General features: G+C 32.3%; 1 protein-coding gene across 1 annotated transcript in view; it reads right to left on the bottom strand.

Annotated features, from left to right (window-relative positions):
- Positions 1–14,335, bottom strand: part of LOC134711919 (uncharacterized) — a 46,898-nt gene that overhangs the window by 14,650 nt on the left and 17,913 nt on the right. The window contains exons 15-22 of the mRNA XM_063572909.1: positions 10,050–10,134; positions 9,426–9,514; positions 8,142–8,255; positions 7,552–7,620; positions 6,873–6,905; positions 6,321–6,383; positions 3,760–3,905; positions 429–511 (exon numbers count right to left, since the gene is read on the bottom strand). Of these exons, the coding sequence (XP_063428979.1) occupies positions 429–511; positions 3,760–3,905; positions 6,321–6,383; positions 6,873–6,905; positions 7,552–7,620; positions 8,142–8,255; positions 9,426–9,514; positions 10,050–10,134 (682 nt within the window). The remainder of the gene's footprint in view (positions 1–428; positions 512–3,759; positions 3,906–6,320; positions 6,384–6,872; positions 6,906–7,551; positions 7,621–8,141; positions 8,256–9,425; positions 9,515–10,049; positions 10,135–14,335) is intronic.

Here is a 14,335-nt window from a genome sequence, read left to right as displayed (position 1 = left end):
AAATCAGAAAACATTAATCTGATGGTCAGCAACTTGGCCAATTAATTCTGTAAAATTGTACCACATATCTTTATTTCTATATCAGACAATATGTATTGTGAGCTTTTGACAATCAATTATATTCCCACTAAATATTGTTAACTTTATGTGACGATATATGTATTTATGAGCATGACAATCTAAGGATAAAGTTTTGAGCATATGAAGTTATTCTGTCTAGTATTAAAAGTAAATTGCTAAGTTCATTCAAAATATTGAAAAATTCAAAGTAAGGGAAGTATCCAACTCATAAAAATTCAAAGTAGGCGAAGTATGTATCTAACTCATAAAAGTACTAACATATAACATCAACATTTGTTGAATGAAAATGATAACTGTGGAGTCAATAAAGTGAACTTTAAGTCAATAATATTAACAGTGAAATTTACCTTCAAATTGTCCGGCTTTTATCAGTAATCCACAAGTCATTAACAATTCATTCCAGTATTGACTTTCAGGGAAATCAGTTTCACTAGAAATACAATACATCATTTGCACACATTTTGTTCATTTCTTTTATTTTTGCAACTGTTTATTTTATTTTCATAAAGGCACAGAGGTACAGAGGTACAGAGGTACAGAGATATGTTTCGCTTTTTTGGTTATTTTGATAATGCAAATATTGAAATAAAAAATAGCAACACTTCAACACATAAGTTTAGCAAATATTCAAAGTCAATGATCTATGATTGAAGGTACATGGCTAAACAATCTCCATGAAAATGAGATGTGCCAATGCTAATACAACTGCATACCAAATACCATTGATTATCACAATAAGTTCTCTTTAAACAAACCTAAACACAAACTAATACATGCAGGGGCGTAGCTGCCGTTAGGCACTATAGGCACGTGCCTACACATAATTTTTGCACAAATATTTTTTTTAATAAAAAAAATAGTAAACAACGTTTTTCGTAGATGAACGCCAGTGAAGTTGCCAAAACTCTTTAATCATCGAATGTCGTTTGTACACTAGTCTCTCATCCTTAAGTTAGTGAATGGAATATTGGATAGAATTGAATGTTTTATATGATTTTACGTACTTATATAGAAACTAAACAAGAACTTTGGTTCAGATAGTTTCACTTCTGTCAATAAAAACTTGAATGAACATCAATTTAGAGACATGATTTTTTAATTATAGTTGTTGTTAGTTTTCAACTAGCTATATATCCACTTTGTCTTCACCCGACCTACAAAAAACCACTTGCCAATGTTGTTCGTCTGTTTGGCTGTGCAGGATGTATAAATACACAGTCACGTCGGGTCAGAATGGGGACATTAAATTCAACGCCTAGATGTAGAGAGAATGCTACTCTTTAATGAGTTGGTAGTTGGTCTACTGAAAGGCAAAGTTTCTGCTCCTATCCAATAGATCCATCATTTTCCAATGTAATACATGGCAAAATTTCCAGACCTTCGTCCCATACGACACCTATTACAGGACCTAGCTCCCAGTTGTATTAATTGTAAAAAAAAAAAAAAAATTGTCCTGAACTTGCATAAATATTTATGAAAATCAATCAATCAAGTACTAGTTTCCAGTAATTTTGGGTACTCTCCAATCTGCGTGTAATGACCACAATTATCAAATTCCTAAGCAGGTAGGGATTTTAAAGTAGAGGATATAAAGACATATGAATTTCTTGAATTTTGTTACGATAGTATGAACAGAATAGAACTTTTGCATAAGCCAGGCATCGTTTATGTGTGTATGTGATTGTGTTTCTTCGGTGAAGGTTTACTGAAGAATCAAAAGATTGATGGTTGATGTCTGACCAAAAAATCATTGTTTACGTGCCTATTTTTTTAATGGATGAATGATCGTCAATATGTACTAATAATCAAATTAAACGTATATATCAGAGATATGAAAATACCAAACAGGATGTACTGCTTAATTAACGGGATACGCTGATCTACGGCGGGCAATGCATATTGTATTTTTTTTATATATATATATATTTCCGATTGTACTGCGTTTATATTTAATTCACCAGTCAGATGTTATGGTAAATTATTCATAATTCTTCGAACTTTTCATCATGTATATTATAATTTTCTTGATTACATAACCAGTAAATTTAATATTTTGTACATAAAATTATGCAGCTAAAACGCTGAAAATCGTTTTCCGTCGGGGGGCAACGCCCCCCTGAACTCCCTATCAGGGCTCTGCCCTGGACCTTCTGGGGGCCTTAAGCGGCCCCCAGACCCCCTGCCAATTGGTGCCTACAGTTGACTAAGTACCTAGCTACGCCCCTGACATGTAAACTAAAAAACAATTCAAAGTCAATGAACCATAACTGAGGTGAAGGGTAAAATAAATATCCATGGTAATGATATGTGCCAATGTTAATACAACTTAAAATTGAGAATGGAAATGGGGAATGTGTCAAAGAGACAACAACCCGACCAAATAAAAAAAACAACAGCAAAAGGTCACCAACAGGTGCATATCAATTATCTTTAACCTATGACTAGTGGTTTCCCATATAAAACTGACCTAATCACAAATTAATACATGAAAACAAAGCAAAATTTTCAAAGTCAATAGACCATGACTGAGGGAGCAGGGCCCAATAATCTCCATGGAAAGAGTTGCCAATGCTTATACAGCTGCATACCAATTATCATTAACCTACAACTAGTAGTTCTCCATAAACTGACCTAATTACAAGCTAATACATTAAAACTAAGCAAAAATGTCAAAGTCAACAGACCATGAATGAGGGGGCGGAGCCAAATAATCACCATAGTAATGAGATGTGCTGATGCTTATTCAACTGCATACCAATTAACATTACTTTACCACTAGTGGTTCCCCATAAACTGACCTAATCACAAGCTATTACATTAAAACTAAGCAAAAATTTCAGTCAATAGACCATGAGGGGGCGGGGCCAAATAATCTCCATGGTAATGAGATGTGCTGATGCTTATACAACTGCATACCAATATCATTTCTTTACCACTAGTGGTTCCCCATAAACTGACCTAATCACAAACTAATACATGAAAACTAAGCAAAAGTTTCAAAGCCAATAGACCATAACTGAGGGGGCGGGGTCAAATAATATCAATGGTAATGAGATGTGCCAATACTTATACAACTGCACACCAAATATCTAATTAACTTTGACTTACCACTAGTAGTTCACCATAAACTAGACCAAACAAACTAATACATTGTTGACGCCGCTGCCGGAAACAGCATACCTATGTCTCGCTATTTGATTCCGTCAAGCAAGACAAAATCATTTAAACATTGCAAAAAATTTGAAACTAGATGTTATAGGTCTATGTGACAAAAATAAGCTCAATGTAGAAATCTATAAAACAAAAAAAATAAGCTCAATATCAAAATCCATAAAAAAATAAAATAAAAGAACCATGTAAAATAACCAATCTATCTAAAAATACCATGAAAATTAATGTCAGACAAAAACATGAACACCTTAAAATGATTCCCTTCAACCAGTTGTAATTGACCTTTCACTCATGACATATGAAGAAATGACTTGATCATGAAGACCTTGAAAAGGCTAAGAATTTCTTTGTCTTGACTTGTCAGTTTTGGGATAATAAAATGAGGTAATTACAGCCTTTTTAAAGTTCATGTCCAACATGTCGAAAACGAAAGGACAGACGTACAGAAAGACAACTTATATACCATACCATAATACATCCAATAAATAGGCGTATGAAAATACTTACAGAATTGTTAAATATTTCAAACTTAATAACAAGTTTTTCCTGTAGAGAGAATAAATCCTCAATGCCACACGAATAACATATGATGATAAAATCTTCACTCCAGTATCTTCTATGCTATGCAATACTTTTTCAGCTTCATCTATTTTCTAGAACAAAAATCACATCAGACTTAAAATCAAAGAATAAGAATTAAATAAGAGTAAGGTACAACACATCTGTCACAATTTTTTTGCCATTTCCGCAATCTAACATTTTTTTGCCATGACAAAATATTATGAAACTTATACACAATGCTTATTATAACAAAACACATATTAAGTTTAAATTTGGGTGGCATCACTTTCATCGTTCTTAGTATGTCCCTTTATATATTAAACCAGATGCTCCGCAGGGCGTAGCTTTATACGACCGCAGAGGTTGAACCCTGAACGGTTGGGCCAAGTATGGACACAACATTCAAGCTGGATTCCGCTCTAAATTTGGATTGTGATTAAATAGTTGACACAGCATAGGTTTCTGACACAGAATGAATGTATTCAAATGAACTTAAAATTTTTGTTTTCTCTTAGAGCAATTCACTATGCTGTTGAATATTAATCCTCTCAAAAAAATGTTTGAAGAAATTTTCTTTTTATTTATGAAATTTCAAATGAGAAAAATTGAACCTAATTTTTTAATCACATCCCCCTTTCCCTTATTCCAAAACTAATTTCAATTAAAATATTCTAATGGAGTTTGCAACAATAACTACTCATTTAAATACATCATAAAATATTAAGATGTAAAAAAAATGCTTGTTATCACTGAATGGTAAAGATTATTTAAATTTATCAGTTGGTAGTAAAAAGTGAATATACATTGTATATTGTATATAACAAAGATTTAAGTTGATTCTGGACAAAGAAAGATAACTCCAATTAAAAAAAAATTCTTGCAGATATTTCTTGCTTACTATACTGGACAAAGAAAGATAACTCTTAATTAAAAAAAAATTTGCTATTTCACAATATTGTGAAATTAGATATTTCTTGCCATTGCACAATACTGTGCAATTGAAAAGACTTGCTATTGCACAATACTTAATATAATAATTTTAGATCCTGATTTGGACCAACTTGAAAACTGGGCCCATAATCAAAAATCTAAGTACATGTTTAGATTCAGCATATCAAAGAGGCCCAAGAATTTAATTTTTGTTAAAATCAAACTTAGTTTAATTTTGGACCCTTTGCACTTTAATTTAGACCAATTTTAAAACTGGACCAAAAATTAAGAATCTACATACACAGTTAGATTTGGCATATCAAAGAACCCCAATTATTCAATTTTTGATGAAATCAAACAATGTTTAATTTTGGACCTCGATTTTGGCCAACTTGAAAACTGGTCCAAAACTAAAAAATCTAAGTACATTTTTAGATTCAGCATATCAAAGAACTCCAAGGTTTCAATTTTTGTTAAAATCAAACTAAGTTTAATTTTGGACCCTTTGGACCTTAATGTAGACCAATTTGAAAACGGGACCAAAAATTAAGAATCTACATACACAGTTAGATTCGGCATATTAAAGAACCCCAATTATTCAATTTTGATGAAATCAAACAAAGTTTAATTTTGGACCCTTTGGGCCCCTTTTTCCTTAACTGTTGGGACCAAAACTCCCAAAATCAATACCAACCTTCCTTTTATAGTCATAAACCTTGTGTTTAAATTTCATAGATTTCTATTTACTTATACTAAAGCTATGGTGCGAAAACCAAGAAAAATGCTTATTTGGGTCCCTTTTTGGCCCCTAATTCCTAAACTGTTGGGACCGAAACTCCCAAAATCAATACCAACCTTCCTTTTGTGGTCATAAACATTGTGTTTAAATTTCATTGATTTCTATTTACTTTAACTAAAGTTATTGTGCGAAAACCAAGAATAATGCTTATTTGGGCCCTTTTTTGGCCCCTAATTCCTAAACTGTTGAAACCAAAACTCCCAAAATCAATCCCAACCTTTCTTTTGTGGTCATAAACCTTGTGTCAAAATTTCATAGATTTCTATTAACTTAAACTAAAGTTATAGTGCGAAAACCAAGAAAATGCTTATTTGGGCCCTTTTTGGCCCCTAATTCCTAAAATGTTGGGACCAAAACTCCCAAAATCAATACCAGTCTTCCTTTTATGGTCATAAACCTTGTGTTAAAATTTCATAGATTTCTATTCTCTTTTACTAAAGTTAGAGTGCGAAAACTAAAAGTATTCGGACGACGACGACGACGACGACGACGACGCCAACGTGATAGCAATATACGACGAAAATTTTTTCAAAATTTGCGGTCGTATAAAAATTGTTTAATTTGCAGTTAAATTACAAGTGTATTCCATAGAAACATTCCTTAATTAAAAAGTTTAAAGTCTTGTAATAAATGATGAAAGAGAAATGTGTTTAGTGCAACCTGACTACAGTCAGTGATATATGGTTTTATAGTATCTATGAATTATGCTGATGAAACAGTCAGTAATAAAATATTGAATCATATGACAAGCTTATATGTATACCCTAAATTTTATTACCTGATCAGCAAACAGATTTCTAAATTGATCAATCATTTGCACTATCTCTCTTCTCTTCTGTGACTGTGAATAATAAAACAAATATTAAACACACTGTTTTCGCTAGGACTATTTATTTACTTGAGAGAGCATCAACAATATCCTGGCAACACATGTTTCATTTTGTAAATGCAAACAATCGCACCTTTTTATTACAAAATGCCTGATACATATGCATATTTTATATTGATTTGATTATATGCAATTAGAAAATCAACTAGATCTATTATATTTTGTTTTTTGAAAATTTGGTCATTGCACAAGATCAAACTATTTTAAGTTGTAAAATTAAATTTAAAATTGTTTTACTTTTACTTGTATTTTTGTCAACTGTAGTGGTTTTTTTTTTTAAAGTTACAGCTTTGAATATAACAGTAAAATTAAACAAACAAAACTTTTAGTTAATATTTAATACAATGTATATTTTTTTTTCTTTCAAACTTTGAAAACATGATTGTGATGATAGATTTGAAAGCCTCCGTTAATTTATCCTTAACTTATCATGACTCTTACCTCTTCAGGATTAGAAAAGTTTGCCCATCTGTTCTGTAAAAATATATAAAGAAATGAAAATAAAAAACTGCATTCAAATGCCATAATTCAAAATTCTGATTTGCAAAATCGTAAAATAAAATCCAAATTGGTCTTTACATCATAAAATACACCATAGTTTCACACTTTTCTGTTCAATTGAAAAGAGAGCTTCCAACAATAATGCTCCGAATAATACCTTTAAAGAAAGCAAGAAAAATAAAGAAATCATTTAATGAATTAATTTAGGTTTGGATGTGCTGCTTTATTGTAATGAAGTGAGATTGGCTCTCTAACAGCATGGATGGTATTTTGATGTTTTATTGAATGTAAATGTATACTCTTTGTTAATGTGGAACATTTCAGTTGTGATATCTTCTTCGTTTAGAAATGAGTTAAGTAAGGGACAACATTAAAAGATCGATGTAGGATAAAAAACTTAAATCAAATAGTTTGGGGGTGGGGTCAACATTGCTGCAAGTTTTGTTAATCCAAAATCCATTTTACATATATCCCTATTGGTCAATCAATTTTTCCCAAATTAAGTTAAGAGGGGGGTGTGGGGTCAGTGAAAAAACTATGTGAATTAAGTTTTTTATCCTTCATTGAACTTTTGATGTCGTTCCTAACTCATATCCTTCATCAAGCCATCTTGACTTACCATATTTTTGTCAGTACTAATTCCTCGCTGTCTTAACATATCTCTAGCACCATAACCAAGAAAACTGCCCTAAAATGAAATAGATCATACAAAATGTTAAGAAGAAACTTATTTATAAAGATTTATATGGAGCTTCACAAAAATAACAGTGCATCATTTTTATATCTTTATCTGTCAAATTAAAGTAAACTTAAATTGAAACGAATCTGTATAATATGATTAACATGAATAAAAATATTTTAACCACAGGTTCTCACTATATATGTCCAGGTCAAATTTTATAATAATCAATATTAGGTTGACTGGGTCACTGCTTTATCTACAAACCTAAAAATTCAACTAATCTCCCTGTTTATATTTTTATCTGTAGATCATAGTCCATGCCATTTTGGAAATTTAGCATACTGTTCGATATGTGTACAATTGGTATTTATAAACTTATCCCTTCCAGTGTGAATAGTCTTTCAAAACAAACAAGGTCAATCTGACAACTACCTTGAAATACTAATGCTAATCTTTTTATTGTACTCTTTTGAATATATTCACCCCATCCCACCCCAAAAGAATCCCACTGTGAATAACAATCTTACCAGTGATTTGTAATGAGCCACGATATCATTTAAAGAAGCTGAATTTTTGTCGAATATATTTTCTAGCATCTGTAGTTTGTTCTTGAAAAACTTTTCTGGTGACCTTGACATAACCTAAAACACAGAAGAAATATAGTTTCATTTACGTAAATGATTCTGACAGAAATAATTCAATAATATCCAGGCCAAGTTACATGTAACAAACTTACAATTATATAACAGTTTATTCATATCAATACTAGTTTAAATACAATGTGAATGAAAAATCAAAAAAGAAATTGACACATTAAAATGCTTTGATGTAATACCCAAGACCAAATGAAATATGTCAGATGGACTTATAATATTTGAAACTAATTTATATAGAACAAGTGAAACTGCCAGCTACTGTGGACAGACAGAGGTAAAACAGAATACCCCCTTTTTCAAAGCAGGGGGTATAATTATTGTTGACCTGTTATGTTAAGAGTCATAGGAACAGTCATTCTAAAAACCTACCCTGATCACAGGAGTGTAAAATTTGGGTGAAGACATTTTTGGAACTTACCCAATTTGTGGAGTGTATAATTAAGGATGAGGCTTTTTGACACATGAAAAGACAGACAACAAGAATGTATCCACAGGACACAGATGCCCCACTCACACTATCATTTTCTATGTTTAGTGGACCATGAAATTGGAATAAATTCTCTAATTTGGCATTAAAATTAGAATGATGTTATTAAAGGGTGTATGTACACTAAGTTTCAAGTTGATTGGACTTCTACTTTATCAAAAACTACCTTGACCAAAAATTTTAACATGAAATTTGCACTATCATTTTCTATGTTCAGTGAACCGTAAAATTGGGGTCAAAACTCTAATTTGGCATTTAGTTAGAAAGATCATATCATAGGGCACATGTATACTAAGTTTCAAGTTGATTGGACTTCAACTTCATCAAATACTACCTTGACCAAAAACTTTAACCTGAAGCGGGACAGACGGACGGATGCATAGACCAGAAAACATAATGCCCCTCTACTATCGTAGGTGGGGCATAAAAACAGATATGATAATGCTCAAAAGTTATAACCATCAAAGTTGCTTATCAAATGCCAAGTTTAAAGAAATCATCTGATAGACAAACAAAGGAATAAAATGACAGAAAATGTGAATGCAGTAAACACACTCTCTATAAAAGGGGGTAACAACAATTTTGATTGATAAAAACATGGTGAGGTGATACAGAAAATTCTTATGACATACATGTTTTATAAGTTATATGTGAAAATAATAATGTACCTCCATAACAGGTTTCCAATGCTGTGTCAAATCAAGGTTGGTCAACTTTTGACGCATTTCTGGGAACATATATATCTTTTTGTCCTTTGCTACAACAGAAAACAGAAACTGTAGATCATTAAGCATGCATCAAATTAAAATGGTAGTCAGTTAGTAGGAATCAGGTATTCATATTTGGCACAAATAAGCATTTTAAACTTTTACACATGTGACAAAAGAATGGCAGACGTCTCATAAGGAATTTTAAGAAAAAAGATTTACAGCTATGTTTAGTGTGCTCTTACAACAAGAACACTGATGCATACTAATCCAAATACAAAATTTCAAATCAATTTAAAAACACAAGAGTCATTAATACATCATGTGAACTAAATGTGTTTCTTTACTTAACTGTGATTGAAATATCTTTAATAACTGTTCAGCACATTTCTTGCTGTAAAAACATATATTTTTTTTAAATAGCTAGTCATGGAGGATTTATCATATTAAGATTTTGTCTGCTATAAATTGCAAATTATACAGATCTGATTTTGATTTAAGAGAGTTATGTGCTCAACTCAAATGTCAGCCTTAAAAACAAAACACCTTCAGATTTCTAATCCTAAGAAATGAGTAAAGACTTACCAAACTCAAAAGCCTTTTCTACATCACTGGTCAATAAATGATAAAAAGTACAAGAATCAATTTCTTCCTCTGGATAACCTTTTTCCTGTTGAACAAAAAGGGGAAAAAAATGACAAAAAAATAAGTGATTAATATTTGGTGTTAGTTTAATGATATCTTCAATATGTGTCTATTGCCTTGTTTCAGCAGTTAATATTTCAGGAGAAAAATTATTTTTTTTTAGAAAATTTGTCTTGGTGAATAATTGCAGTATTCTTATGTAAGATATTAATATAAAACAATATGTTTTGAAGTATCACTTTAAAATGTTACAGTAAAACAAACATTTTACATAGGAAAGAAACTTTTAAAATAGAGTAACCACCCATAGAAGCAACCATATAACAGGGTGATTTTGAAAAAAAACCAAACGTGGCCTTTAATTGCTGACTATGCAGTATGGGCTTTGCTCATTGTTGAAGGCCATACGGTGACCTATAGTTGTTAATGTTTGTGTCATTTTGGTCTTTTGTGGGTAGTTGTCTCATTGGCAATCATACCACATCTTCTTTTTTATCAACAAGATATTCCAGGTATAAATTTATAACGATTTATGGACAATATTTAAAAACAATAATATGTAAGCCATAGCATCCCTGTTTTATGATTCAGAGAAAAATACTTATTTGAACTCGAGTAACAAGCTGGTAATGCTTATTTGTAGTTATTGTTAAAATTTTCGACTGTATGTAATTTTATTTTAAATCACTATATTTGCAACTTCTTCCTAGGTTTTGAAAAAAAAAATCCTATACATTTTAGTTTTCATGAAATCTTGTGAATCATAAGAATCACTGTGCAAAAATATACTGAAAATTGAGAATTTGTTATCAAGTTCTAATTTTATGAATTATTTTTACTTACCAGTCAAGGAATATACATAAGGATTATCTCCCTTACAACGTTCTCATAACTCGCAACACCTGGATGATTTCAAACATCTATCTAACATTGATCATCCGGGTGAATGCCTCCTCAGTTTATCGGCGGGAACAAAATATTCCCTTTTACCGAAAATTATTTATAACTGGGGAGGTGGTGGGAGCCTTGACTGGTAAGTAAAAATAATTCATAAAATTAGAACTTGATAACAAATTCTCAATTTTATATCATATATATTTTTACTTACCAGTCAAGGAATATACATAAGGATTATTACTGATTTCAAAGCAGTCTGAACCTTAGGAGGAGTGTTATAAATAAATTATCTCACCTGAAGAGACTTTCTACAACACATGTACACATCTAATAACAGAAAACTTCTCTGTGATTCTTTGTCATTTCAAACTTCATCATAAGTTGAAATGTAGTTCATGTTCATATTTAAAAACATATAAAATACTTCCACCATTTAAAATGCTTCCACCACTAACATTTTAATGAATAACAAAAACATACTGTGCAACTCGCCGAAAATATCAACTTAGTCTATTTTCTGTAACACATTTACATCTAATTCACGCAAATAAAATCTACTAAAGGTAGATTCTGAACTCCAATCTGCAGATTCTAAGATCAAATTGATAGATGCTCCTTTAAAGAATGCCCAAGTTGGGTCAATAGCTCTTGTAGAATGCGCATGTATTTTCCCTTTCCCTGGATATTCAGAATCAGAATAAGCCTGTTTAATAATTTGAACAATCCAATGTGAAATTGTCTGAGAGGTAACTGATTTGTGAGGTTCACATAAAGCTAAAAAAATAATTTCCCTCTTTGGTCCTGTTGTAATTTTTTTACGCAATGATTTTGTTTTATCTAAATATTGCAACAGACTTTTCCGTGGATCTAAAGAGGTATTCTCAGTGTATGTAGGTACAAAAATTTTTTGCTCCAAAATGTTTCTCCCTATCCTGTTTGGCTAGGCCATGTTTTATAAACGTAATTCCTTTAGTCTGTATTCTCATGGAGCCTTCATCTGTTCTTAGTGCCTGCAGGTTGCTACATCTCCTGAAAGTAGTAATGGCAGTTAAGAATACAGTTTTTAAAGTCAAATCTTTTAAAGTCATTTGTTTAACATTGTCAAAAGGACTATTTTCTAACATTCTTAATACTACGTGCAAATCCCATTCAGGTAATAGTTTTGCAACTGGAGGTCTTGTATTGAAAACACCTTTAATCAATCTAATTATTTTAGGATGTTGTCCAATTTGGAAATTATCTATTGGAGGTAATACCGTGGACAACATTGATCGATACCTTGCAATTGTTCTGTATTGCAAACCACTATCAAATAAATATGATAAAAAATCAGCTATCTGACTTAAAGATATTTTATAGGGATCAATTTTCCTTGTACTACACCAGCTATTGAACCTTCTGAATTTTGAGCAGTAATCTTTTTGAGTACCTTTTGGCCATGAGGCGGATAGTAACTCTCTAACCCCTTTAGAAAAGCCTTCTGTTGTAAACCGTTCGTTGATAGAAGCCATGCAGTCAGCTTGAAAAGTTGTGCAAGACTTTTGGGATCAGAAAAATTGGGGGATAAGCATAGGCGTACATTCTCTCCCATGAAATTGTCAAAGCATCCAGAGCTAAGGCTTTCTGATGTGGTATCCATGAACAAAAAATTTCTGTCTGACGATTGTCTATTGAGGCAAATAAATCTATGAGAGGAGTTCCCCAAATTTGAAATAGATTCTGAACCACAAGTTTGTTCAGAGACCATTCTGTATGTTGAATTTTGGTTCGACTGAGTTGGTCTGCTAAAATGTTCAATTTTCCTGTTATATGAGCAGCCTTCATTCGAATATTGTTTTGAATTGCAAGATTCCATAAATCCCATGTTTGGTAGCAAAAAGTGGGCGATTTCGTCCCCCCTTGTTTGTTTATATATTGGACCACTGTGGTATTGTCCGATCTTATCAGAACATATTGACCTTTTAACTGATTTAGGAAGTGTTTCAGTGTTAAAAACACTGCTTCCAATTCTAGGGAATTTATATGTTTCTTGCTCTGCATTTCTGACCATTCCCCTTGAAAAATTTGATTGTTCATAAAACCCCCATACCCGGTTTTCGAAGCATCTGTCGTTATGGTTACAGAAGTTTGAGCCAGTTGAAAATATTGGCCTCTCAGCGTGTTTGCTGAATCTTTCCACCAACTGAGATGTGATTTCAGATGTGGTGTAACTGGTATCTTTATGGAAAGATCCTGACAACTTGGTCTCCAAAATGAGAGGAGATGTACATGTAGTTGAACCGGTCTCATGAACAAGCGTGCATTCGGAATTAACTCTATGCAAGATGCCATTATGCCTAGTAATTGTAGGAAGTGAAATGCTGACACTGCATTCCCTGATGAAAGAATTAGTATTGCCATATTCAATTTGTCTATTCTTTCCTGAGTTGGGCAAACAAGTCCCTTGTCCAAATGAAACTGCCCCCCTAAGTATATCAAGTTTTGAGTTGGCACTAGACTTGATTTTTCTCTGTTGATGAGAAAACCTAGTGAATTTAGGAGAGTGTCCATTTTGAAATGTATTTCTTGAGATACCTGTTGAGGGATATGAGATTTATTACTGGTCTCATTGTCCCGTTCTTTTTGGGGACTAGAAAAAACGTACTGTAGAAACCTGTTGCTGCATCTTGCTGGCGAACAGGTTCTATAGCATCTTTTCCTATAATAGTCTTTATTTCTTGGATTAAAATATCCGAGTCTTTTAAAGACACAGAGGTTTTCCGTATGCCTGTCCAAAATGGCATTTCTAGAACCCTCTGCTATTATTGACAAGACCCATTGATCGTCTGTTATTTTTTACCAATTGTCTCGAAAAAAAAACTTAGACAACCCCCAACTGGTATCTCGGCCTGATTCTGATAAATTATTACCTTTAACTCTGAGTCAGCTACTGTTTTTCTTTGGGATCCGAAAAGAATTCCAGTTGCCACCTGCTTTCTTTTCTTCATCTTTTTTCCCAAAGTCATCAGCTTTATTGTCTTTCTGGAACTTCCTAGGAGCAGATCTCACAGAAGATTTATTATAACTTAAACCTGAACGTTTATCAGCTGAATTAGCATTGTTATAATTAACATGAGTATAACTATTGTTAGAACTATATCTAGGAGCTTTATTTTGCCAATCTTGACGCACCTGAGTAGATTCAAACTTTCTCTTATTATTGTTCTTATACTCTGGTAACAGATCGTCTAGTTGCTCACGTTGTTCTTTACGTTTCTCAAGTTTGTCTTCCAAACCTTTACCAAATACACCTTCATTCGAAAGAGGTAAATACAAAACTTTAGTCTGTA

The sequence above is a fragment of the Mytilus trossulus genome, chromosome 3 (assembly GCF_036588685.1).
Source record: "Mytilus trossulus isolate FHL-02 chromosome 3, PNRI_Mtr1.1.1.hap1, whole genome shotgun sequence".
In the NCBI taxonomy this organism is placed as follows: Eukaryota; Metazoa; Mollusca; class Bivalvia; order Mytilida; family Mytilidae; genus Mytilus; species Mytilus trossulus.
The sequence above is the reverse complement of the archived record's forward strand: the minus strand, read 5'-3'. Positions and strand labels throughout refer to the sequence as shown.